The following is a 27,923-nucleotide window of genomic DNA, read 5'->3' on the forward strand; positions in this document are numbered from 1 at the left end:
CTACTCAAATAAATTATTTGAAGAGCAGGGGAAGCACGGTGGCGTAGTGGTCAGCACTACTGCCTCACTACTTCCGGGTTCAAGTCCACCTTGGCCCGGGCCTCTCACTGCGTGGGTTTCCTCCCACTGTCCAAAGACATACGGTTACTGAGGTTAGGTTAATTAGTCACTCTAAATTGCCCACAGGTGTGAATGGTTGTCTGACTCTCTGTGTTAGCCCTGCGACAGGCTGGTGACCTGTAGAGGGCGTACCCCGCCTCTTGTCCTGTGACAGCTGGAATAGCTGTCACAGGCTCGATTTTATTTGCCACCTGAAAAGAGGAAAAAGAAGTTCAGGCTTCATGCATCACTTTGGACAAAAAAATGACTCAGACACAAATAATTTTATAATAAAGCTCCATTTGAATTTTTTTTTTAACTCAGTTCAATTCAACTTTATCTATAAAGCACCAAATCACAACAATAGTCAGCTCAGGATGCTTTATATGTAAGTAAAGACCAGACAATAACAGAGCGAGAACCCCAACAATCAGACTGTGAGCAAACACTTGGAGACAGTGGAAGGAAAATTTAGATCATACATGATCATCCCATGATCATATCTTTGTTAGAATCTCTTTGAAGAGGCAGAGTTGTTTGTTTGGTGGCATCAAGCCTGAGACGTGCATGTAAACAAGTATGGAGGACACAAACTCACAGAGTGGAGACATTTACTGATGATGAGGAAAGAAAGTCATCTGCTGAATATCAGAGCAGCATTTATTAGAGTAAAAACAGATATCTGTGTCTTTCATTTGGTCCCCATGAGCTCTCATAAGACTTAAGGACCCTTTGACCTCTAACATCCAGCTCTGTGTTTTCAGTTTATGGCTTGTTCTCTCAATTTTGTTGCCAACTAGTTAAGAACATGTAACAAGTATCATCTTTAAAGTGCTGAAAAATAACCATACCTCTGTGTCTTCATAAACAGATGAATGTACTTCTGAAAGGTCAAAGGGCAGCATCCACTCTGGAATATTGCAGGTTTAGTTCTTCTGAAGTTCAACAGCTGCTTTTTCAGACAATCACGAGCCAGTACTGAAGACAGCTCATATTTAATTTCATGCAGTTGAATCATTCAAAGAGTTTATGTGAATATTTATATTAAAACTAATTTCTCATTCAGTGACTTCAAAGCTGACCCTGAGTCAGTAAAATAAAGGAATAAAAACTGAATAACTTCTTTTACCTGAAATCCTACATCATATATAATACCTAATTATACCAAAGAAATAAACCAGGAAACATCATTTATGCACTTCAAGCTGCAGTGGGGCTCTTTCTCCATCTGGTGGTTGTACAGTTTATGACAACATGAAGATCACTTCTATGTTCCTAAAGAGGCCAGAAAGTCATTTTGCCTCTGGCTCCATCCCATGAATGTGTTATTTGGTGCATAATCTATACTGACCATAGTGCAGTGAAGCATGGAATTTGTACATTTAAGCTAATGTGTAATTATGGTGATCTTTACTCATAAAGATTTTAAATGAAAGACTAAACAAAGGCCATGAAAATGAACTTAAAATCCTGTGTCTACACTTCATTATGAATGAGTGAATTGTTTGCAGCAGTAATTAAGACACTAAAACACATCAAACATGCTGGGCTCCTCCGTGAATCACCACCTTATCCTGGTGGAGGGGTTTGTGTGTCCCAGAATATTTACTAAAATTGATTAGCTCTCATAAATGGGAAGAAATTTATATGAGCTAATCACTTTTAGTAAATACCACTAAACATGTTTGATACATTGTACTTAGGTTCTAAATTAACACAGCTAAACATGTTTAGTTTCATCTTTGTGTAAAAACTAAAATGGTTTAAGGCAACGAGTTTCCACACAATTTTCTAGTAAAGTCGACTAATTCGGGTTAAGAGTGAATTGTATAAAATTACTAGCTTAAGCTAAACTTACATGTAAAGCAAATGAGCAATTTAAGATTTAAAGCTATTTATATTTTGTTAATATAAGTAACATTTCCTCCAATGCAGTTAATTACCCTTTTGATGTTCAGGTTGTATTGAATGTAACATTAAATTGTAAAGAGAATAAATCAAATACATTTCAATATTCCACTAATGTTCCAATGACAATTTTAACTGTAGTTTGTCATCAAACTCATCACAAGTACAAAATCCTGTATCAAAAGAGTAGCCATTCAAAAAAAAGCTTGCCATTCAAAAAGCAAGTAAAAATAGGCACATGTGCTTGAAATCAATTCTAACATGTTTAGAGGAGGAACACAAACACAGCAGCATTCAACAAAAATATCTGCATCCTTGTAAAAAACTGGACACTTTAAAATTTGACACAATCTCCAACTTGAAAAAGAACAGATCAACTTTGTTTAAGGGAAGATTTTGCATGTTTTATGTAAATGTACAGTCTGTGTTGTTGGTCAATGTAACCAACTGAAGCAATAAATTCCTGTGCTGCTATTGATTGAGAAAACCCATGCTGCAAAATAAGGAAGAATTACATGTTATTTTGAATTTACTGCTTCAGATGACTACATTTACCATCAACACAAATTGGACATTTCCATGAAAAGTGCTGAATTTTCCTTTAACTCTATTATATCAACTAAGTATTACTATGGAGCCCTGAGCATACACTTCTAAATTTCGTCCTGTAGAGTACAAGCGGCCTGACACTGATGTCTCTTATCACACTGTAAACTGAACATTACAAACTTTCTTAAGAAATAAAGGTTATGGCAGAGCTGTTGCGTTGAACTTCATTAGATAATGCAGATGGAGTTGATAAAGTGGCCCTTGAGTATATATATTCAACCCCCTGACTGTTCACTGATAACATTTCTTTACATTTCAAGCTGGTTTTTCAGCTTTGGTTTTAGTTCAGTGTGGTCCAGCTCAAGAAGCACCTGTTGGATGAACAGGAGCGTGAACTTCAAAGACCCTGGGGTATCTGGGATGCATTGTGTATGCAAGTCCAAAGAGAAGACACAGCTTTTGGCAGGTCTTGAATGCTGTCCATCACCACTTCTCCCTCAGTGATGATTTTCAGTGAGGCTGGATGGAGATGCAGGGAGGATGAGGGCACAGCACCTTCAGGTTCAACAAGGAGGATCCCAATGCCAATGTTGTGGAAGGAGTCATCATCATCTGAGGCCTTTTACATGACACGAGCACAACAAGGATGTTTTTCTGATTTCCACAATCAAACTGCAATTTCTGTCATATCGGCTGTTTTATCATACTATGCAGCCCTAGTTTCCTAGTATAAATGTTGAATGAGTTTGAGCTCCACAAAAGAACACCTATCCAGCATCTTCATTTGCTAGTGGTAAATGGAACGATACCTTATTCTTTCAATTGTTTAAAACTATGCTCACAAGTTTTCTTTAACCACTGAAACTGTCATCAGGGCTCCCACGCCTGTCTGTCTATGCCCAAATCCTGACATGAACCCAACACAGCATAGCATAAGATACAAATTAAGATTAAAAATAATCCAAACTATCCCTTTAAAGTGGGTTGCATGAGGTGCTTACAGATGATCGGCATATTTACAGTAGATGGTGGTCAGCCTTTCCCCGCTTTGGAGAAGCAGCAGGAGGATCAGTGCAGGTAGATAAGCAAGGTACTGCAGCAACTCGTATTTTTAGACAACTCAAAAAATGTATTTCAGTTTTAGTGGGTGCATACTTAGTATATTAGTGTGTGTGTGTGTATATATGTATATACTGGCACAGGCCAGAAACATGCTGGTCAAAGAGATCAGAGTTGCCAAAAACAGCTACGCTGAAAAACTAAAAGACAGGATTTCAGCCAAAGACTCTACATCAGTATGGAGAGGCCTGCAAGAGATAACCAACTACAGGAGATCGCCCAACTCTACTGAGGCTACAAAGAACTGGCTGACGACCTTAATGTTTTCTATTGTAGGTTCGAGAAGGACACATTCACACCCTCCCTCCAACCCTGCACATCAACATCCCATATCACACCTTCAGCTATCACCACACATTCCCCCATGGCCACACAATCTGCACTACAAATAGGTGAGATGGACGTGAGACGAGTCTTCAAAAGACAAAAAACTAGGAAGGCACCAGGTCCTGATGGAGTCTCACGTCATGTCTCAAAGCCTGTGCGGACCAACTGGCTCCTATTTTTACAGAGATTTTTAACAAGTCACTGGAGCTGCGTGAAGTCCCATCCTGCTTCAAACGCTCCATCATCATCCCAATTCCCAAGAAACCCTCCATCACAGGACCTAATTAGATTAGATTAGATTAGATTAGATTAGATTAGATTAGATTAGATTAGATTAGATTAGATTAGATTAGATTAAACTTTATTAATCCCTTTGGGAGGGTTCCGTCAGGGAAATTAAAGTTCCAGTAGCGCTTTTTACATTATAGTCACACAAGCAGAGATATAGTTGGAAATATAGTCATACAAGAATGTACAGTCAGAAATCTACAAGAATATGCAAGAATATACAGTCAGAAATATACAGTCAGAAATATACAGTCAGAAATATACAGTCAGAAATATACAGTCAGGAATATACAAGCAAAGAATAAATAGATAAATAATAAGCAAAGACACAACAAGACAAAGAAGATATAAGATGTCAGACAGCTGAGGTAATACTTGCACATTGATATTATTCATTGTCCAGTACTGTTTTACGTTACATACATAATAATGACTACAGACCAGTTGCCTTATGAAATCCTTTGAACGACTGGTTATGACACTTCTCAAGCGCATCACTGGCCCCCTGCTTGACCCCCTACATTTTGCTTATAGGTCAAACAGGTCGGTGGATGATGCAGTCAACATGGGTTTGCACTACATCTTAGAACACCTGGACAGCCCACGGACTTACGTAAGAATCCTTTTTGTGGATTTTACCTCTGCATTTAACTCCATCATACCAGAACTACTCGACCTCAAACTGTCTCAGCTCAGTGTCCCCCCCGCCATCTGTCAGTGGATCACCAGCTTTCTGACAGACTGGACACAACAGGTGAGGCTAGGAGATATTACAGCACTGGTGCATCACAGGGCTGTGTTCACTCTCCACTGCTATTTTCTCTTTACTCAAATGACTGTACCTCTACAGACCCAACAGTGAAGCTTCTTAAGTTTGCAGATGACACTACGATCACTGGACTAATCCAGGATGGAGATGAGTCTGCATATCAGCAGGAGATTGATCGGCTGGAGCTCTGGTGCGGTCAGAAAAACCTAGAGCTGAACACACAAAAGACTGCAGAGATGCCAGTGGATTTTAAAAGGAAACCCTCGACATTGCTCCCCATCACCATATTCAACAGCACCGTGTCTACCGTGGAGACCTTTAGGTTCTTGGGAACTATTATTTCCAGTGACCTAAAATGGGAGGCCAACACCTACTCCATCCTCAAAAAGACCCAGCAAAGGATGTACTTTCTGAGTCACCGGAGGAAACACGGTCTGCCACAGGAGCTGATGAAACAGTTCTACACTGCAGTCATTGAATCTGTCCTGTGTACATCCATCACAGTGTGGTTCGGTTCAGCCACAAAACAGGACCATGCAGATTACAAAGGGTGGTGGATAGAGCAGCAACAGGACTTATACACAACAAGGACCAGAAACCAGGCGGACTCCTCACACCCTGGACATGAACTCTTTGACCTCCTACCCTCTGGCAGGCGCTACAGAGCCCTGAACACAAAATCAAACAGACACTGTAAAAGTTTCTTTCCAAATGCCATCAAACTTATTAATAACAAAAACTGAACTGTTGTTTACTTGCCACACTGCACTTTATATAGGCTGTATAATACTGCAACTGCACCTAACCTTACTCAACTATTTATCTTGCACCATATTTATTTTTTCGTACATATGCAAATTCTGTTGAACATGTGAATGTCTACATTGTCTACATAGACTTCTCTGCATATTGTGTTTGTAAATTGTAGAGAGCTAACAACAGCTGGAAACAAATTCCTTGTGTGTGAAAACATACTTGGTGAATAAAGCTGATTCTGATTCTGATCATCCAGCAGCCCTTCTTAGAATGAGATTATTGGATTTATTTTGATTTTATTTCCAATCTTCAGCACAGGGTGAAAGTTCAAATAAAGCTCACACTGCCCATTTACGATAAAAGTCCCACATCTGCTGCTGGAAAGGCTTCAGGCCTCATTTACACGACACTCAAGTAACAGTTACAAACGGCACATCCTCGTTCCCTGATTATTATCTCTGGGAATTTCAGCCATGCCTGACCTTCTCCCACTCTCCCTAACTTCACCCAGTATGTTGATTGTCTCACAATGGACAATAAAACTCTAGACCTGCTGTTTGCCAACACAAAGGAGGCTTACAGCTCATCACCCCTCCCCTCAGACCACAACCTGGTCATTTCCACCCCACCTACACCCCCATGATGAGGAGAAAAACCCCCACCAAGAAAGTGATAAGGCTGTGGTCTGAGGACTGCATTGAGGTCCTGGTACTACGTTTCCACTGCTGAGGTGCCGGTGCTCGTGCCGGTTTAAATGAACAAAACACTTAAGAACGAGCCTCCGTTTCCACCGCGCTTTGTGAACTGATCCTTTAGTATGAGGGTGGGCGGGTCCTCATCTGGACACAGAAGTCAAAGGTCACAAACGTGGGAGAACCAACTCCCCCACCCCTCAGCTTCCCCCTCTTGGTGCAGTGCTATCCCTGCCTGCATTCTCCTCACCCCCACCTACAACAGAGCCAGCCCCATCCCCACCTACACCCAGCCACTTTATTTATTTACACTCTATACTCTGTATACAAATTACCAGCTACAAATATCTATAGTGTTTTGACATATATGTGTGTGCATATATGTGTATTGATATTTATTTTTGTATATAGTGTTTCATTTTTTCCTTCTTCTCTGTACTTCAGCTGCTGTAATATGCACATTTCTCTAATGTGGGATCATTAAAGTTTTATCTTACTAATGTGGTTTCTTGATCTTGATGCCATGATGTTGTGTTTGAAGAAATTCTTGGTCAACACAGTCTTTATAGTATAACATAAGGTTTATTACAAAAAAGACAATGTCAAAACAGACGCTCGAGACATCTGGGTAAGAAGAAAGCCAATGATCTTCTACACCCTGAACAAAGAAACTTACAGCCTTATATAGGCTTTAACATCTGATAAACATGTTGTCACACCTAGACTGGTTTCTACCAGTTTTTGGTGGGACTCAAAGACCCCCAATAAATACCTTTCCTTTTTTGGTAAAGATAAGCAATGCAGATGAGCTCCCAAACTGAGAGGCCCCTTGCTGGAATTTTCCTACACCTTTAGGAGACAACATAAATGCAGTTTCACATAGGCATTTCAGACACTACACTAACATTTTATATCTAGATAAATGCATCCACTGCTATAAATGCTACAGAGGTGCATTAAAGCACATTTTTACCAATCTGCTCTTTTTCTTTTGCCTCTCTCTGCATAACCAGAGTTTCCTCACTCGTTTGTAACTAACAGACCCAGTTTCTCTACTTCTTCATATGTTTAATCCTTCCATTTCATGACTAATGTAAAATCTTTCAACAGCCCTTCTTAGAATTAGATTATTGGTTTCATTTTGATTTAATTTCCAATCTTCAGCATAGGGTAAAAATTCAAACAAAGCTCACACTGACCATTTAAGATAAAAGTTGCACATCTCCTGCTTCTGTTTGCTTTTCTTGGCTCCTCCCCCTCCCTGATCTTCAGGTGTGTAACTAAAAGGTGACTGTGCAACAGCTGAAACACAGAAATGAACAAATACCTTTAAAAATCACTGCCTACAATTTTATTATGACCTACTGTCAGTTTATATAGTTTAAAGCTGTTTTTAGTACAGTTTTATTTCCTCTCTGTGCTGCTTAGAAATGCTGCACAGGTGGATAAAAGTAAAGTTTTACTAAACCTACAATTTTAGTTTTGCATCACTTTGATTTTATGACTTTAAAAGCTGCTGTTTGCACACTTTATGTCCACGTGTTTAAATGAGGTCGTACTGCCTCTTTAAGACAAACCGTCCTGCTCTGAATGCTTCCCTCTGCGCATGCGCCTCTCCGGGCCCTCCCCCTCACTGATCTCGTGACCTGAAGGCGCCATTCAAACGCAGATCAGCGGATAAACAGGAAACAAAGAAGGAGTGAAGCTCTCAGTGTGTCCACAGTTAACGAGGAGAAATGGCGACGAAAAGAGTTCATCTGGACCAAACAAGATTCTGCTGTTCGATCTGTTTGGATCTACTGAAGGATCCGGTGACTATTCCCTGTGGACACAGCTACTGCATGAACTGTATTAAAGGCTACTGGGATGTAGAGGAGACGAGAATCTACAGCTGCCCTCAGTGCAGACAGACCTTCACACCGAGGCCTGTCCTGGTGAAAAACACCATGTTAGCAGTTTTAGTGGAGCAGCTGAAGAAGACTGGACTCCAAGCTGCTCCTGCTGATCACTGCTATGCTGGACCTGAAGATGTGGCCTGTGATGTCTGCACTGGGAGAAAAATGAAGGCAGTGAAGTCCTGTTTGGTCTGTCTGGCATCTTACTGTGAGGAACACCTTCAGCCTCATTATGATTCACCTCCATTAAAGAAACACAAGCTGGTGGAGCCCTCCAAGAAGCTGCAGGAGAACATCTGCTCTCGTCATGATGAGGTGATGAAGATGTTCTGCCGTACTGATCAGCAGAGTATCTGTTATCTCTGCTCTGTGGATGAACATAAAGGCCACCACACAGTCTCAGCTGCAGCAGAAAGGACTGAGAGGCAGAGAGAGCTCGAGGTGAGTCGACTAAACATCCAGCAGAGAATCCAGGACAGAGAGAAAGATGTGAAGCTGCTTCAACAGGAGGTGGAGGCCATCAATCAGTCTGCTCATAAAACAGTGAAGCAGCAGATCAGATCCCAGCTGGAAACTGAAGTGAGTCGAGTCAAAGAGCTTCAGGAGAAGCTGGAGCAGGAGATCACTGAGCTGAAGAGGAAAGACGCTGAGCTGAAGCAGCTCTCACACACAGAGGATCACATCCAGTTTCTACACAACTACCCCTCACTGTCAGCACTCAGTGAGTCTACACACTCATCCAGCATCAATATCCGTCCTCTGAGATACTTTGAGGATGTGACAGCAGCTGTGTCAGAGCTCAGAGAGAAGCTACAGGACATCCTGAGAGAGGAACGGACAAACATCTCACGGACAGTCACTGAAGTGGAGCCAGAGCCAAAGACCAGAGCTGGATTCTTAAAATATTCACGTGAAATCACACTGGATCCAAACACAGCAAACAATGGGCTGGTGTTATCAGAGGGGAGAAGAAAAGTAACAGTAAGGAATCAACAATGGTTTTATTCTGATCATCCAGACAGATTCACTAATTGGGAACAGGTCCTGAGCAGAGAGAGTCTGACTGGACGTTGTTACTGGGAGGTGGAGTGGAGAGGAAGAGGAGTTTGTATAGCAGTCACATACAAGAATATCAGCAGAGCAGGAAATGGGAATGAATGTTGTTTTGGACATAATGACAAGTCTTGGAAATTAGATTATTACGACGAGGAATTTTCATTTTGGCACAACTACGTCCGAACTCCTGTCTCAGGTCCTCGGTCCTCCAGAGTAGGAGTGTACCTGGATCACAGAGCAGGTATTCTGTCCTTCTACAGCATCTATAGACCCATAACTCTCCTCTACAGAGTCCAGACCACATTCACTCAGCCGCTCTATGCTGGACTTGCGTTTTACAACGATGAAGGAGACTCTGCTAAGTTCATTAAGCTGAAATAGACTGAAGTCTTTCATATGGTTGTGGGTTTAAATCTGTATCTCAGTTTTTCTTCCTCTTCATGGGCCTTAACAGAGAAATCAGCAGACCTTCCTTTATCACACAGATTTTGTTCTCATCACTTTGTACATTTGTACAGAAATCTATAATTACATTTACATTTATCTGTTTGGCAGATTTTCTTTCAGAATCCAGAAACAAGAATCTATAATCATGATTTTAATGATTACGAGGAATTCGATCATTGATTGTGTTGAATTTTTAATGTGTGAACAAACTGAAGGTTATTCTAATAAATCAAAGTTTGAACAAAGTCTTTTCTTCTGTCTTCATTCCAGGATCTCACTCAGATCTGTAAATGTGAAACTAATCTGAGAGAATAACTGAAGCAGTTTTCCTCCTGAAACACCACAAAGGTCAGAGTTCATGTTTAGAGCAGAACAACATTCATCAGTCAGTCTGTGACCTTTCAAAAAATTCATTCAAACAGCTTCATTAGAGAGAATTGACTCAAGTTTTCTTTCACTTTTTTAAATCCACTCACCCAATAAAGAAGTTTTGTTACACAAACTGGAAAAAATGTCAATAATTTAACAGGTTATTTTGGGTTTGAAGGATTTTTTTAAATAAATGTTTTGAAAAATAAAATCACCAACATACAAACAGTTATTAATATACATTTGAACTGATAAGGATAACATCAGCCAGGAGGTTACAAATAAATATATCAAATAAGGAACACAAATGATAAGTTTTAATATCTTTCTTATGAAGTGAATCAGAAATGCTTTTGATGTCCTGTTCAGTTTCCTTTGAAATGTTAAAAAAGAGGGATTCCAATGACTAAATTTAGCTTTATGTGTGTGATATTTACCTAAAATTATTATCAGATTTATAACATAAAGTTCTTTTTGTTTGTGACTTTTGACATTGTGGAAACCAAACAGCACATCGCTCCAAACTCCAGAAAAATCAATCTTCATTTGAACATAACGGGTTACTTCTGACCAGAAGGGGGCAGTAGAGTGACAGTGTCAGGATACCAGAGGGAACAGCATCCATTACATCAGCAAATCCTTTTAGGATAACAGGAATGTCTGAAGACACTCAGCATCATTTAGAAGATTTCCATTTTCATTTAGTGACTGTGATACTAAAATTATCTGATTATCAAACCACACATTAAAACATAATGATTTATTTTTGTATCTAATCTGCTGATTGTTCCAGATGAAGCATCAATGTGGAGAGAAGTTATGTTTATAAATTCATGACCACGCCAACAATTTTTAAATGCACAAATTATCATATAAAATACATTTTGACCTTTTATGTATTCTGAAAGCTTAATTGAACATGGGTGGTTTATCACTGTGGCTAAAAACACATTTAACACATTCACACCTGCACGACCTGCTGCAGTGTGATACTTTAATTATGTGGTAATAACTCATAACAAGTGGGTCTGTACCTGCAGAACTGATAGTTTTGTACATGATCCACTTTCTGAAACAGGGTAAAACCAGAAATCAGGGGAACACATGAAGAAAAATTGAAATATCATATCATGAGATAACGTTAAGCCTGAGCAGTATAGCCTCACTGCGGAGTTTGCAAACAAAATAAAGTTCAACTTGCCAGAGCTGCAGAGCGCTTTGCTTTACATTTAGTGGCACCAGACTCAGTATGACTAAAGCCAAGTCTTCCAGTCACCTCCTGGCTGCTTCTACTTGACTTGCATGTTTAAAAGGCGCTGGCACTTTGACAAAAGCGTGCCCTCAACAATTACCACCAAATGACCTCGGAGCAAAGCTTTCAGCTCTGCAGCTGGGGAGGAGGAGGAGGCTGTGGTCACAGTGGGCAGCTTCCAGGTGTGAAGTGCAGGTTAGAGTGAATAAGAAAGCTTGGCTGAAAATGGGCAAAGATGCACTGCAGATCCTTTGTGGAGTAATTACAGATAAATAATTCATGGTAAATAATTGAAACGTCAATTTAATTTTCATCCAGTTAAAGCCTGAAGCACTTACACCGGCTAAGAGCTATAAGGCGGATCAGGACGTCATGAACGGCAGCTCTGCCCAGGCTATCAAACCGTGCCAGACTCCTCTGACAGGTGGGCGCATATGTGACTCCTCTGCAGAGCCCCGACCATCACAGGTGTGTTTGTTTTCTGCCAGACCGCTGCCCTGCAGGACGGAGCTCTAATTGTAGCCTCGAGCTTGACTCGGTGCCAGCTGAGATAGTGGAGGGTCACGTGGGTCAATGAGGCTGGTGTGGCTGCTGACACACACACACACACACACACACACACACACACACACACACACACACACACACACACACACACACACACACACTCTCTCTCTCTGTTTTCCCATGCTGCTAAGCTCTTCTGGAGTTCTTTGGGGACCTGCTGTCACTGATCTGGAATCTTAAAAAAACACTGCATCCCCTTCACTGTTACACAGATGACTTGCAGGTCTATCTGCCACTGAAACCAAATTCTTTGAGTCCATTGAAGGCCTTACTGGATTGTGTGGAAGAAGTTAAATCATGGATGGCTCTAAACTTTTTTAATTTGAATGAGCAGCAAACCGAGGTCATTATGTTTGGTACGCCTGACCTCTATGATCTCTGCCCCTTAAAGATATATAAATATATATATATAAAAAGATATTTTCTTTTTTTTTTTTTTTTTTTTTAACCTGAAAGAGTTATTAAATTGTTATTTATTTGTGTTTTAATGTACAGCACTTTGTGTCAGCTGTGGTTGTTTTAAAGTGCTTTATAAATAAAGATGGTATATAATAAATCCTCTGCAAGGAACCTGGGGCTGATCTTTGACACCAATCTTACTTTTCACAAACACATTAATACTGTCATCAAATCTAGCTTCTTCCATCCTGACAGTATTTAGAGTGTCACACTAAGCTGTGGCCAAAGCTTAGGGAACACACACACATGCACACACAAATGCTGTGTGTAGGCAGTGTAGATGATTGTGATCATGGCTGTTTAAAGAGGCCTGTCATTTGGTTTCAGCTGTGATAATGACACCCAGGTGCTTATTCTAATGAGGTGTGAGTGTTTTTATTTATGATGTATTTCCTGTTTGGTGAAAGGGGGCGTGGCAATCACGACATTTTTCAGCTAAAATGAAACGGCGCTGCCTTCACTGTTAAAAACTGTTAAACTATAATCAGATGCAGGATTGGAACAGTCCTCCAGAGCCATCATTCACTGACTTCAGCTCCAAACACTGATTCACACTAACACATTCACCCTGCTGTAACCAGGTCTCTGTAAGGCAGAATAAATGAGCCTACCATAAATTCAGCTGAATGTTTGCAGTAAAATGCTGCACCAGATCATACAGTAATTACAGTCCTCAGTGGTAAACGGCTCCTTCTTATATAGCGCTTTTCTAGCTGAGCACTCAAAGTGCTTTATACACCATGTTTTGCATTCAGCCATTCATACAAGCACTTCCTTCTCCAGCTCAGTGCTTCCTGTCTTACATGCACACACATTCATACTCCGACGGCTGCATCAGATAATTTGGCAGGCAGACTGAAGCATCCAGGAATCAAACCACCAACCTTAAGATTAGTAGATGACCTGCACTACCACCTGAGACACAGCCACCCCAACTTTTTTAGAGTGTAGGAATGTCATTATTTTTAGTTTCCTCGTGTGCTTACTGCATATCATTAGTTGTATTTAAAGCAAACATGTCATCCATCTGCCCGTTTGCTTCGACTTTCTTCCAGGGTCGTAGGGCGGCTGGAGCCTATCCCAGCAGCCAGGGCGAGGGGCGGGAGGGTGCACCTTGGACAGGTCACCAGTGTGTGACAGGGCTGAGAGAGCCCTGGTCTATGTGAACCATTCACACTCACATTCACACCTACGGCCAACTTAGAATCATCATTAACCTGACCCCACTGATGTTTTGGTATATTGGCTTTCTGGGCCAAAGGTAACCACAAGTTTTATGCAGCTTTCATGTTTGTGTGCTAAACATTTAGGCTAATCTTGCACAGAGACTGTAAGCAAAAAGAAATAAGTGAACATCCACAAACAGAATTAATTTTAGATGGGAAATGATTGCCTTTTTTTTATTATTTTCAAATTGAGAGTATCCAATTAAATCAAGTAAAAAAAAAAAAAGGAGGGAGAGAGAAGAGAGAAAAAAAGAAACCCCCAACAATCCCCTGTGAGCAAGCACTCGGCGACAGTGGGGAGGAAAAACTCCCTTTAAGCAGGAAGAAACCTCCGGCAGAACCAGGCTCAGGGAGGGGCAGCCATCTGCCGAGACTGGTTGGGGGGGTGAAAGGAAAAGAATAAGGAGGGAGAGAGAAGAAAGGGATAGAGAGGATGGCTGGAGGAAAGAAAGGTCCAGGAGATGGATGGAAGGTGGTGGCAGACGAGGCGAGCTTTGATTCAGCTGAAGAAGCAGCAGAGGCGCTTGAAGCGCTTTTTCTTTTTGAGGCAGCGCTCGTGCAGCTCTTTGTGCTGCAGGATGATGGTGTGCAGATCATTGAGAGTTTCTGCATTCTCAGCTTCAAGTGTTGTACACTTTATCTCAAGTTCTTTAACTCGCTGTAATTTTTGTGCTTCCTGCAGGTCCTCACATTGACTCTGCACTTGTTGAAGCCTGCACTGGATGTCTTTGCGCATTTTCTGTTGCTCTTCCTTCTCCTCGTGCAGTTCCATTATTTTGGATAGAGCATCTTTACACAGCTCTTCCAGTCCAGCATTTTTGCTCGCCACAGCTTCCACCCAGCTCTGCATCTCTGAACACATTCTCTCCAGATGGTCCTTCCACTGCTCCAGTGATTTGCATTTCTCCTCTAGTTCTCCGTTCCTCTTTTTAGATTCTCGGAGAACATCTTGGAGCTTTCTCTGCGATTTGCCCAATTGTTCGTTCTCCTTTAGCACTTGTGCATTTTTTCCCTCCATTTCATGGAGTTTGCACTGCATCTCTTTGTTCCTTTCTTCTGTCTTCTGGAGCATTTCCCTGTTCTTTCCTTCCTTTTCTTTGAGGACATCTCCATTGCTCTGCTGGGCTTTGTGAAGCAATCCTTGCAAGTTTTGATTTTGTTTCTGCATGTCCTCCAATTTGGCCTGCACCACGCTGTGCTTCTTTTCACTGTCTTCCAGTTTGGATTTGACCTCCACGTGCTTCATCTTCAGCTCTTTCTTCTCTTTTAGAATTGTTCCTTTTTTTTCCAATGCTTGATCAAGCATTTCCTGCAAGCTTTGGTTTCTTTCCTTCGTTTCTTGCAGCTTTGTTTGCAGTTTTGTGCATTTTGCATGCTGATGTTCCTGCTGGATAAGCACGTGCGTGTTTGTCGTCACAGCTTCGTTAAACTTTTCTCGCAAGTCTTCGTTTTCTTTCTTCATATCTTCGAGCCTGGACTGCAGCTCTGTGCGTACTGCATCCTGCTCTTCCTTCTCTTTCACCATGGCTCTGTTGCTTTCCATGGCTTCATTTAACTTAACTTGCAAGTTTTCCTGATTGTCCTCCATGTCTTGGAGCTTGGATTGCAGCTCTTGGAGTTTTCTCTCCGCCACTCGGAGTTTGCTGCACATATGATCCACATTAAGTTTCTCCTCCTGCACACGGTGATCTGATCCACTTCTGTGGGATTTATGCTGATCATCACCGTCGAAGGGCTCGGCGTCAGTGTCAACTGAAACATTTTGCCGAAAACCCCAGTAATGGCTGTCAATTTCAGGTTCAAGGGGGATTTCAGGCAGATCCCCCCATTCAAGGGGGACTTCTGACTTATCACCCCAGTCAAACAGGTCGCTTTCTCCTGAGAGTTGAGACATCGTGTGGATTGATTGACTGCTACAGATCGAAAACTTTCCAAGTGCTCCTGAATTGGTGCTGAAGTATCGACTGCTGCAAACACGACTGCTGCAAACACGACTGCTGTGAACACACTGAATTCTAGCTTTAAAGGCAAACCATCAAATACAGACAGATAGAATGTGATGTCATAATGTAATGTAACAAATCTAGACTCAACATTCCATATGCAAATTAGGGTGTCACACAATGTTCCCTCTAAGCTGCGCGCCTGCGCAATCGCGCACTGCTCGCACATACTCAGCGCACAAGAAAATCTATGCAGCGCAAAAAATTGAATCCAGCATAAACCGTAAACCATGTGTCAGACTCAAGGCCCGTGGGCCGGATTTGGCCCGCGATGTAATTTCATACGGCCCGCGAGATGATTTCATATCGCTATTATTAATGGCCAACGGTAAACAGCGCTCCCACGACTTATACTACAAATCCCATAATGCACTGCAACAGTTGCTGCAGGCCAAGACCTGTGCGCTAACCCATTTGTGTTGCCAATGACTCATTGATCAGTGATCAGCAGACAGCACTTTTTACAGTGACATATAAGCTAGCCTGACCCCCCAAAATGGCCAAATGAAAAGTGGAAAATGTGCGGGGAAAAGGACAGTTAGGGGAGAAGATGCAGAAGGACACCTGCACAGGTGAGCTGACAGTGTATCACTGCGTCACACAGCAGGAAGCGCTGTGCAGCCAAGTCCCGAGGACACAACGCATCATTAGCACCGTAACACAGACAGTGCCGGCGATCGTCGCTGAGGCACCCGTTACGTGGCGTGACCTGGCGTGAACAGCTGTTTAACACTGAGTGTATCTCCGCTGAGCCGGCTCATCAAAGGAATCGTTACGCAGGAATAATTATGTTAGAAAGAGAGAGCATTTGATGGCTTTGCCAACACTGTTTTTCCTGCAGCTTTAGAAGAGGAACGAGTGTGTGTGGTGTGTGTGCTCCTGTTGTGCTTTGTTAATGAAGCTGAGGTCAAATCATTGGCTCCACTCCTGAATCCTCCATCTGAACGGCTCCAATGTCTTTCTGAACTCGAGATGACGCAGCCGTCACCAAACTGTTGTAAACTTCAGTGTGTGTGAGCTTCTGTAACACTCCAACAGACTCCAGAGTTTCAAATCCATCCACACTTCTTTCCCATCATCAGTCCATCCAATGGCTTATTAAAAGAATCAGATTACAGCAGTTACAGTAATAAAGTAGGTGGAGAAGACTCAACACCTGCTTAGTTTTATGAAGCAAAGTCTGCAGCCTTTCTATTCAGGCTGAGGACTCCAGAGGGATAAACAACATCTGGTTGTCAGAGTAAGGAGCTACAGAGGACTAGTTCTTTTCTCTTCCAGGTTTAATACAAGAAAGTGCAAGAACTGGGACAGCTGATGGGTTTTTGTCTAATTGTTTACTTATATTCAAGTGATCGCTCATATTCAGTTCTTCCAATGAAGAAAAAATCATCAGAGCTGAAATCTAGATTAGTAGATTAATCAGTTACTTGACAGTTAATCTGCAACACTTTTAATGAGTGATTTATTGCTTAAACAGCTCTTCCTCGGCTTCTGCTTCCTCAAATGTGAATCTTGCAGCTTTTCTTGGTGCTTTGCTTCATTGTACCTGTTGAATGAAACGGAACAGTTGCTTGGACCAGTCACTGAAGTGATTATTGAGAAACTAATGAGTAAATTAACAGAATGATCTTTAGGTGCATTCCCATAACACCACATACTTTTTGACCTACAGTGTGCTTAATAATAACTGCAAGCTATTTTTGTAGGCTAAAAATGATATGACTGGAGGAAGAGCGTAACATTCAGAGAACAGACTCCTGAAATTGTTGAAATTATTAAATCCTTGTTTCTGCCTGTCCTAATTGTTTGTATATAATATTTTCTTTCATTATTTTCTAGTTTTATCAAGAATATCTTTTATGAGATGCTGCATAAGCACCTCATACAGATCTTAATTTTTCCAAAACATGTTCCAAAATTTGTGGGTACTGCAGACAGTAGTGGAATTCATCAGGGTATCCTGCAGACCTCAGTCCCACCTTCCTGTTATGACATTCTTGACTGATAATAGGAGCCCTGGTGCTCTCGTCTGGCTCTGCAGGGGCGACGTGAAGCACTTAACAGGCTGCACCCCAGCAGCTCTGGAAACTCCCTTTTCCATCAACCTGATGCCTCTGCATGCACGGGCACCGGCCTGAGGTTTGATGACTGAAGAGCACCATCCTGACCAATCCATGGGAAGACAATCTTAAGTTACCTTTGAGTGCTTATAAAAGACTCACCAAATGCAATCCTGGGCATTTCAGGTTTCTTCAAATTGAACTTTAAGCTTTCCCATTAAAAGGTATGGTGTAATTGCTGACAGCATCAATTATTAAGTTTCTACTGCTGCAGTGACTCAAGGTCACAAAAAATTATTTTCATAAAGCAAAAAGATAGATTAAATACTCCATTGATGCTTGAGGCCAGCGATACACCTCACAAGGGGCAATTCAGTTTTAGACAGTGGTTCATAGAAGAGGCGTGCCAGCATCAATTCAACTTCAAGGACTTTATAGGATTTTTCACATTTTTGATTTTGTCAAACTTTCTTGTTCTGGGGACGTTTCTTAGTTGGTGAAATTGGATGAATGTTTGGCATTTATTGCCAAGCAGTTTTTAACTTAAAAGGAATTTTTCTTGATGTTTCAGTTGAAATGTACAAAATAAGATAAAACTTACTTTACAAAAGAGCAGAAAAATGAAAAGTTCAAGGTTTAAAAAAAAACAGTGAAAGTAAAAAAAAAAAAAAAATACACAATTTTAAAAAGTGAATTGAAAGTGCAAAGAAATAAGCAAAAAAAGATCTGGATTAAGGCAGTGCTTCAATTAAATAATGTCTATTGGTATAAAGTTTATAGGATAAGATGTGAAAATATTTAGATATACTTTCTTTATCCCAAAGTTGGAAAATTCCTGTGTTACAACTTTCCAAATTAAAGTTAAACACAACAAACACGAAACAAAAATGGCTCAAATATGTAAAAATGTTTTTAGATCAATGAAATAAAAATATGACGTGACAAAATAATGCAGCTTTGTGCTTACGCTGCAGGTGGTCTTGCTGCTTATACGCAGTCATCACTGCACTTCAGAAACATCCGAGTCAATCCAAGATCCTTCACAGCATCGCTGCTCCAGGTTTTTAAAAACCACATGACTGACAAAGAGCCTCAATTTCTTCCTGTATGTCAGGACCAGATGGACCTACAGAGATCCCAACAAACTCAATGTGGAATCAAGAGTCTGTGTGTGTAAAGATGTAAAGGACAAACACTGTATTTTATATGAGCAGTTCACTCACCATGTAAAGTTTAAATGGAAAATCAAGTTTGTTCTTATGGTTTTAGGTGATCGTTTTTACTCAGTCACCATAAAATGAATTAAAGTTGATTCAGCTGCTGTTTTATCTGCTAAACATCTTTACGATGCATCCAGAGATCAGCATAGATCAGAAGTTAAAGCCAATCATGACAGGATGTGTGTGGCACAGGGAGAAAAGGGATATAAGTTCACCAAAGGTGGAGCATGGCAGGGTGAGTATGGAGGACACAGACACTGCTGACAGTGTGTTGTTCTCTTTTTGGTTGATTTATTAAATTATCTTTACTTTAAGAGGTTGTGTCTCAGAGTATATTCACACAACAACTTTAAATACAGGGCAGCACCATGGTGCAGTGGTTAGCCATAGGGCTGGGCGATATCGACCAAAAATGATATCTCAATATGTTTTTAGCTGAATGGTGATATCTGATATATATCGATATTTTTTCTTCCCAAAAAGCACTTCTGAGTCAAAGCTACATGTCCCAAATGCACCTTTATTAACATTCAGCTGTAGATGTACATGAGAAATTGCTGAAAAATAAACTATTGGCATATTTAAATAATAATGCTCCTCAAATAAATTATTTGAAGAGCAGGGGAAGCACGGTGGCGTAGTGGTCAGCACTACTGCCTCACTATTTCCGGGTTCGAGTCCACCTTGGCCCGGGCCTCTCACTGCGTGGGTTTCCTCCCACTGTCCAAAGACATACGGTTACTGAGGTTAGGTTAATTAGTCACTCTAAATTGCCCACAGGTGTGAATGGTTGTCTGACTCTCTGTGTTAGCCCTGCGACAGGCTGGTGACCTGTAGAGGGCGTACCCCGCCTCTTGTCCTGTGACAGCTGGAATAGCTGTCACAGGCTCGATTTTATTTGCCACCTGAAAAGAGGAAAAAGAAGTTCAGCATCATCTGCATCACTTTGGACACAAAAATGACTCAGACACAAATAATTTTATAATAAAGCTCCATTTGAATTTTTTTTTTAACTCAGTTCAATTCAACTTTATCTATACAGCACCAAATCACAACAATAGTCAGCTCAGGATGCTTTATATGTAAGTAAAGACCAGACAATAACAGAGAGAGAACCCCAACAATCAGACTGTGAGCAAACACTTGGAGACAGTGGAAGGAAAATTTAGATCATACATGATCATCCCATGATCATATCTTTGTTAGAATCTCTTTGAAGAGGCAGAGTTGTTTGTTTGGTGGCATCAAGCCTGAGACGTGCATGTAAACAAGTATGGAGGACACAAACTCACAGAGTGGAGACATTTACTGATGATGAGGAAAGAAAGTCATCTGCTGAATATCAGAGCAGCATTTATTAGAGTAAAAACAGATATCTGTGTCTTTCATTTGGTCCCCATGAGCTCTCATAAGACTTAAGGACCCTTTGACCTCTAACATCCAGCTCTGTGTTTTCAGTTTATGGCTTGTTCTCTCAATTTTGTTGCCAACTAGTTAAGAACATGTAACAAGTATCATCTTTAAAGTGCTGAAAAATAACCATACCTCTGTGTCTTCATAAACAGATGAATGTACTTCTGAAAGGTCAAAGGGCAGCATCCACTCTGGAGTTTTGCAGGTTTAGTTCTTCTGAAGTTCAACAGCTGCTTTTTCAGACAATCACGAGCCAGTACTGCAGACAGCTCATATTTAATTTCATGCAGTTGAATCATTCAAAGAGTTTATGTGAATATTTATATTAAAACTAATTTCTCATTCAGTGACTTCAAAGCTGACCCTGAGTCAGTAAAATAAAGGAATAAAAACTGAATAACTTCTTTTACCTGAAATCCTACATCATATATAATACCTAATTACACCAAAGAAATAAACCAGGAAACATCATTTATGCACTTCAAGCTGCAGTGGGGCTCTTTCTCCATCTGGTGGTTGTACAGTTTATGACAACATGAAGATCACTTCTATGTTCCTAAAGAGGCCAGAAAGTCATTTAGCCTCTGGCTCCATCCCATGAATGTGTTATTTGGTGCATAATCTATACTGACCATAGTGCAGTGAAGCATGGAATTTGTACATTTAAGCTAATGTGTAATTATGGTGATCTTTACTCATAAAGATTTTAAATGAAAGACTAAACAAAGGCCATGAAAATGAACTTAAAATCCTGTGTCTACACTTCATTATGAATGAGTGAATTGTTTGCAGCAGTAATTAAGACACTAAAACACATCAAACATGCTGGGCTCCTCCGTGAATCACCACCTTATCCTGGTGGAGGGGTTTGTGTGTCCCAGAATATTTACTAAAATTGATTAGCTCTCATAAATGGGAAGAAATTTATATGAGCTAATCACTTTTAGTAAATACCACTAAACATGTTTGATACATTGTACTTAGGTTCTAAATAACACAGCTAAACATGTTTAGTTTCATCTTTGTGTAAAAACTAAAATGGTTTAAGGCAACGAGTTTCCACACGATTTTCTAGTAAAGTCGACTAATTCGGGTTAAGAGTGAATTGTATAAAATTACTAGCTTAAGCTAAACTTACATGTAAAGCAAATGAGCAATTTAAGATTTAAAGTTATTTATATTTTGTTAATATAAGTAACATTTCCTCCAATGCAGTTAATTACCCTTTTGATGTTCAGGTTGTATTGAATGTAACATTAAATTGTAAAGAGAATAAATCAAATACATTTCAATATTCCACTAATATTCCAATGACAATTTTAACTGTAGTTTATCATCAAACTCATCACAAGTACAAAATCATGTATCAAAAGAGTAGCCATTCAAAAAAAAGCTTGCCATTCAAAAAGCAAGTAAAAATAGGCACATGTGCTTGAAATCAATTCTAACATGTTTAGAGGAGGAACACAAACACAGCAGCATTCAACAAAAATATCTGCATCCTTGTAAAAAACTGGACACTTTAAAATTGGAAACAATCTCCAACTTGAAAAAGAACAGATCAACTTTGTTTAAGGGAAGATTTTGCATGTTTTATGTAAATGTACAGTCTGTGTTGTTGGTCAATATAACCAACTGAAGCAATAAATTCCTGTGCTGCTATTGATTGAGAAAACCCATGCTGCAAAATAAGGAAGAATTGCATGTTATTTTGAATTTACTGCTTCAGATGACTACATTTACCATCAACACAAATTGGACATTTCCATGAAAAGTGCTGAATTTTCCTTTAACTCTATTATATCAACTAAGTATTACTATGGAGCCCTGAGCATACACTTCTAAATTTCGTTCTGTAGAGTACAAGCGGCCTGACACTGATGTCTCTTATCACACTGTAAACTGAACATTACAAACTTTCTTAAGAAATAAAGGTTATGGCAGAGCTGTTGCGTTGAACTTCATTAGATAATGCAGATGGAGTTGATAAAGTGGCCCTTGAGTATATATATTCAACCCCCTGACTGTTCACTGATAACATTTCTTTACATCTCAAGCTGGTTTTTCAGCTTTGGTTTTAGTTCAGTGTGGTCCAGCTCAAGAAGCACCTGTTGGATGAACAGGAGCGTGAACTTCAAAGACCCTGGGGTATCTGGGATGCATTGTGTATGCAAGTCCAAAGAGAAGACACAGCTTTTGGCAGGTCTTGAATGCTGTCCATCACCACTTCTCCCTCAGTGATGATTTTCAGTGAGGCTGGATGGAGATGCAGGGAGGATGAGGGCACAGCACCTTCAGGTTCAACAAGGAGGATCCCAATGCCAATGTTGTGGAAGGAGTCATCATCATCTGAGGCCTTTTACATGACACGAGCACAACAAGGATGTTTTTCTGATTTCCACAATCAAACTGCAATTTCTGTCATATCGGCTGTTTTATCATACTATGCAGCCCTAGTTTCCTAGTATAAATGTTGAATGAGTTTGAGCTCCACAAAAGAACACCTATCCAGCATCTTCATTTGCTAGTGGTAAATGGAACGATACCTTATTCTTTCAATTGTTTAAAACTATGCTCACAAGTTTTCTTTAACCACTGAAACTGTCATCAGGGCTCCCACGCCTGTCTGTCTATGCCCAAATCCTGACATGAACCCAACACAGCATAGCATAAGATACAAATTAAGATTAAAAATAATCCAAACTATCCCTTTAAAGTGGGTTGCATGAGGTGCTTACAGATGATCGGCATATTTACAGTAGATGGTGGTCAGCCTTTCCCCGCTTTGGAGAAGCAGCAGGAGGATCAGTGCAGGTAGATAAGCAAGGTACTGCAGCAACTCGTATTTTTAGACAACTCAAAAAATGTATTTCAGTTTTAGTGGGTGCATACTTAGTATATTAGTGTGTGTGTGTGTATATATGTATATACTGGCACAGGCCAGAAACATGCTGGTCAAAGAGATCAGAGTTGCCAAAAACAGCTACGCTGAAAAACTAAAAGACAGGATTTCAGCCAAAGACTCTACATCAGTATGGAGAGGCCTGCAAGAGATAACCAACTACAGGAGATCGCCCAACTCTACTGAGGCTACAAAGAACTGGCTGACGACCTTAATGTTTTCTATTGTAGGTTCGAGAAGGACACATTCACACCCTCCCTCCAACCCTGCACATCAACATCCCATATCACACCTTCAGCTATCACCACACATTCCCCCATGGCCACACAATCTGCACTACAAATAGGTGAGATGGACGTGAGACGAGTCTTCAAAAGACAAAAAACTAGGAAGGCACCAGGTCCTGATGGAGTCTCACGTCATGTCTCAAAGCCTGTGCGTACCAACTGGCTCCTATTTTTACAGAGATTTTTAACAAGTCACTGGAGCTGCGTGAAGTCCCATCCTGCTTCAAACGCTCCATCATCATCCCAATTCCCAAGAAACCCTCCATCACAGGACCTAATTAGATTAGATTAGATTAGATTAGATTAGATTAGATTAGATTAGATTAGATTAGATTAGATTAAACTTTATTAATCCCTTTGGGAGGGTTCCGTCAGGGAAATTAAAGTTCCAGTAGCGCTTTTTACATTATAGTCACACAAGCAGAGATATAGTTGGAAATATAGTCATACAAGAATGTACAGTCAGAAATCTACAAGAATATGCAAGAATATACAGTCAGAAATATACAGTCAGAAATATACAGTCAGAAATATACAGTCAGAAATATACAGTCAGGAATATACAAGCAAAGAATAAATAGATAAATAATAAGCAAAGACACAACAAGACAAAGAAGATATAAGATGTCAGACAGCTGAGGTAATACTTGCACATTGATATTATTCATTGTCCAGTACTGTTTTACGTTACATACATAATAATGACTACAGACCAGTTGCCTTATGAAATCCTTTGAACGACTGGTTATGACACTTCTCAAGCGCATCACTGGCCCCCTGCTTGACCCCCTACATTTTGCTTATAGGTCAAACAGGTCGGTGGATGATGCAGTCAACATGGGTTTGCACTACATCTTAGAACACCTGGACAGCCCACGGACTTACGTAAGAATCCTTTTTGTGGATTTTACCTCTGCATTTAACTCCATCATACCAGAACTACTCGCCCTCAAACTGTCTCAGCTCAGTGTCCCCCCCGCCATCTGTCAGTGGATCACCAGCTTTCTGACAGACTGGACACAACAGGTGAGGCTAGGAGATATTACAGCACTGGTGCACCACAGGGCTGTGTTCGCTCTCCACTGCTATTTTCTCTTTACTTAAATGACTGTACCTCTACAGACCCAACAGTGAAGCTTCTTAAGTTTGCAGATGACACTACGATCACTGGACTAATCCAGGATGGAGATGAGTCTGCATATCAGCAGGAGATTGATCGGCTGGAGCTCTGCTGCGGTCAGAAAAACCTAGAGCTGAACACACAAAAGACTGCAGAGATGCCAGTGGATTTTAAAAGGAAACCCTCAACATTGCTCCCCATCACCATATTCAACAGCACCGTGTCTACCGTGGAGACCTTTAGGTTCTTGGGAACTATTATTTCCAGTGACCTAAAATGGGAGGCCAACACCTACTCCATCCTCAAAAAGACCCAGCAAAGGATGTACTTTCTGAGTCAACGGAGGAAACACGGTCTGCCACAGGAGCTGATGAAACAGTTCTACACTGCAGTCATTGAATCTGTCCTGTGTACATCCATCACAGTGTGGTTCGGTTCAGCCACAAAACAGGACCATGCAGATTACAAAGGGTGGTGGATAGAGCAGCAACAGGACTTATACACAACAAGGACCAGAAACCAGGCGGACTCCTCACACCCTGGACATGAACTCTTTGACCTCCTACCCTCTGGCAGGCGCTACAGAGCCCTGAACACAAAATCAAACAGACACTGTAAAAGTTTCTTTCCAAATGCCATCAAACTTATTAATAACAAAAACTGAACTGTTGTTTACTGTTGTTTACTTGCCACACTGCACTTTATATAGGCTGTATAATACTGCAACTGCACCTAACCTTACTCAACTATTTATCTTGCACCATATTTATTTTTTCGTACATATGCAAATTCTGTTGAACATGTGAATGTCTACATTGTCTACATAGACTTCTCTGCATATTGTGTTTGTAAATTGTAGAGAGCTAACAACAGCTGGAAACAAATTCCTTGTGTGTGAAAACATACTTGGTGAATAAAGCTGATTCTGATTCTGATCATCCAGCAGCCCTTCTTAGAATGAGATTATTGGATTTATTTTGATTTTATTTCCAATCTTCAGCACAGGGTGAAAGTTCAAATAAAGCTCACACTGCCCATTTACGATAAAAGTCCCACATCTGCTGCTGGAAAGGCTTCAGGCCTCATTTACACGACACTCAAGTAACAGTTACAAACGGCACATCCTCGTTCCCTGATTATTATCTCTGGGAATTTCAGCCATGCCTCACCTTCTCCCACTCTCCCTAACTTCACCCAGTATGTTGATTGTCTCACAATGGACAATAAAACTCTAGACCTGCTGTTTGCCAACACAAAGGAGGCTTACAGCTCATCACCCCTCCCCTCAGACCACAACCTGGTCATTCTCCACCCCACCTACACCCCCATGATGAGGAGAAAACCCCCACCAAGAAAGTGATAAGGCTGTGGTCTGAGGACTGCATTGAGGTCCTGGTACTACGTTTCCACCGCTGAGGTGCCGGTGCTCGTGCCGGTTTAAATGAACTAACAAAACACCTAAGAACGAGCCTCCGTTTCCACCGCGCTTTGTGAACTGATCCTTTAGTATGAGGGTGGGCGGGTCCTGGTATGGACACAGAAGCCAAAGGTCACAAACGTGGGAGAACCAACTCCCCCACCCCTCAGCTTCCCCCTCTTGGTGCAGTGCTATCCCTGCCTGCATTTTCCTCACCCCCACCTACAACAGAGCCAGCCCCATCCCCACCTGCACCCAGCCACTTTATTTATTTACACTCTATACTCTGTATACAAATTACCAGCTACAAATATCTATAGTGTTTTGACATATATGTGTGTGCATATATGTGTATTGATATTTATTTTTGTATATAGTGTTTCATTTTTTCTTTTTTCTCTGTACTTCAGCTGCTGTAATATGCAAATTTCTCTGATGTGGGATCATTAAAGTTTTATCTTACTAACATTTTATATCTAGATAAATGCATCCACTGCTATAAATGCTACAGAGGTGGATTAAAGCACATTTTTACCAATCTGCTCTTTTTCTTTTGCCTCTCTCTGCATAACCAGAGTTTCCTCACTCGTTTGTAACTAACAGACCCAGTTTCTCTACTTCTTCATATGTTTAATCCTTCCATTTCATGACTAACGTAAAATCCTTCAACAGATCTTCTTAGAATGTGATTATTGGTTTCATTTTGATTTAATTTCCAATCTTCAGCATAGGGTAAAAATTCAAACAAAGCTCACACTGACCATTTAAGATAAAAGTTGCAAATCTCGTGCTTCTGTCTGCTTTTCTTCAGGTGTGTAACTAAAAGGTGACTGTGCAACAGCTGAAACACAGAAATGAACAGATACCTTTAAAAATCACTGCCTACAATTATATTGTGAGCTACTGTCAGTTTAAATAGTTTAAAGTTGTTTTAAATACAGTTTTATTTCCTCTCTGTGCTGCTTAGAAATGCTGCACAGGTGGATAAAAGTAAAGTTTTACTAAACCTACAATTTTAGTTTTGCATCACTTTGATTTTATGACTTTAAAAGCTGCTGGTTGCACACTTTATGTCCACGTGTTTAAATGAGGTCGTACTGCCTCTTTAAGACAAACCGTCCTGCTCTGAATGCTTCCCTCTGCGCATGCGCCTCTCCGGGCCCTCCCCCTCACTGATCTCGTGACCTGAAGGCGCCATTCAAACGCAGATCAGCGGATAAACAGGAAACAAAGAAGGAGTGAAGCTCTCAGTGTGTCCACAGTTAACGAGGAGAAATGGCGACGAAAAGAGTTCATCTGGACCAAACAAGATTCTGCTGTTCGATCTGTTTGGATCTACTGAAGGATCCGGTGACTATTCCCTGTGGACACAGCTACTGCATGAACTGTATTAAAGGCTACTGGGATGTAGAGGAGACGAGAATCTACAGCTGCCCTCAGTGCAGACAGACCTTCACACCGAGGCCTGTCCTGGTGAAAAACACCATGTTAGCAGATTTAGTGGAGCAGCTGAAGAAGACTGGACTCCAAGCTGCTCCTGCTGATCACTGCTATGCTGGACCTGAAGATGTGGCCTGTGATGTCTGCACTGGGAGAAAAATGAAGGCAGTGAAGTCCTGCTTGGTCTGTCTGGCATCTTACTGTGAGGAACACCTTCAGCCTCATTATGATTCACCTCCATTAAGGAAACACAAGCTGGTGGAGCCCTCCAAGAAGCTCCAGG

The 27,923-nt window shown here is 40.9% G+C and overlaps 3 protein-coding genes across 4 annotated transcripts in view; 2 read left to right on the forward strand and 1 right to left on the reverse strand.

Moving 5' to 3' along the window:
- Window positions 1-8,142: 8,142 nt before the first annotated feature.
- Window positions 8,143-27,726, forward strand: LOC115795350 (E3 ubiquitin/ISG15 ligase TRIM25-like). Its single transcript, XM_030751200.1, has 2 exons — window positions 8,143-8,944; window positions 27,438-27,726. Exons 1-2 carry the CDS (start codon window positions 8,244-8,246, stop codon window positions 27,592-27,594), a joined length of 858 nt encoding a protein of 285 aa, XP_030607060.1. The 5' UTR covers window positions 8,143-8,243; the 3' UTR covers window positions 27,595-27,726.
- Window positions 14,129-15,833, reverse strand: LOC115795349 (putative leucine-rich repeat-containing protein DDB_G0290503). Its single transcript, XM_030751199.1, has one exon. It carries the CDS (start codon window positions 15,670-15,672, stop codon window positions 14,278-14,280), a length of 1,395 nt encoding a protein of 464 aa, XP_030607059.1. The 5' UTR covers window positions 15,673-15,833; the 3' UTR covers window positions 14,129-14,277.
- The window catches only part of LOC115795348 (E3 ubiquitin/ISG15 ligase TRIM25-like), a 31,035-nt gene continuing 30,549 nt past the window's right edge, over window positions 27,438-27,923 (forward strand). For both annotated transcript variants that reach the window (XM_030751198.1, XM_030751196.1), the window contains exon 1: window positions 27,438-27,510. In XM_030751198.1, the coding sequence (XP_030607058.1) occupies window positions 27,476-27,510 (35 nt within the window). In that variant the 5' untranslated portion in view covers window positions 27,438-27,475. The remainder of the gene's footprint in view (window positions 27,511-27,923) is intronic.

This window comes from Archocentrus centrarchus, chromosome 17 (genome assembly GCF_007364275.1).
Source record: "Archocentrus centrarchus isolate MPI-CPG fArcCen1 chromosome 17, fArcCen1, whole genome shotgun sequence".
In the NCBI taxonomy this organism is placed as follows: Eukaryota; Metazoa; Chordata; class Actinopteri; order Cichliformes; family Cichlidae; genus Archocentrus; species Archocentrus centrarchus.

What these genes read in the sequence shown, in the direction of transcription:
- LOC115795350 (XM_030751200.1), top strand. Translation starts at nt 8,244, where the DNA reads ATGGCGACGAAAAGAGTTCATCTGGACCAAACAAGATTCTGCTGTTCG. An exon ending in AATCAGTCTGCTCATAAAAC is followed by an intron (nt 8,945 to 27,437) that starts AGTGAAGCAGCA and finishes AAACAAAGAAGG; the next exon opens with AGTGAAGCTCTCAGTGTGTC.
- LOC115795349 (XM_030751199.1), bottom strand. Translation starts at nt 15,672, where the DNA reads ATGTCTCAACTCTCAGGAGAAAGCGACCTGTTTGACTGGGGTGATAAG.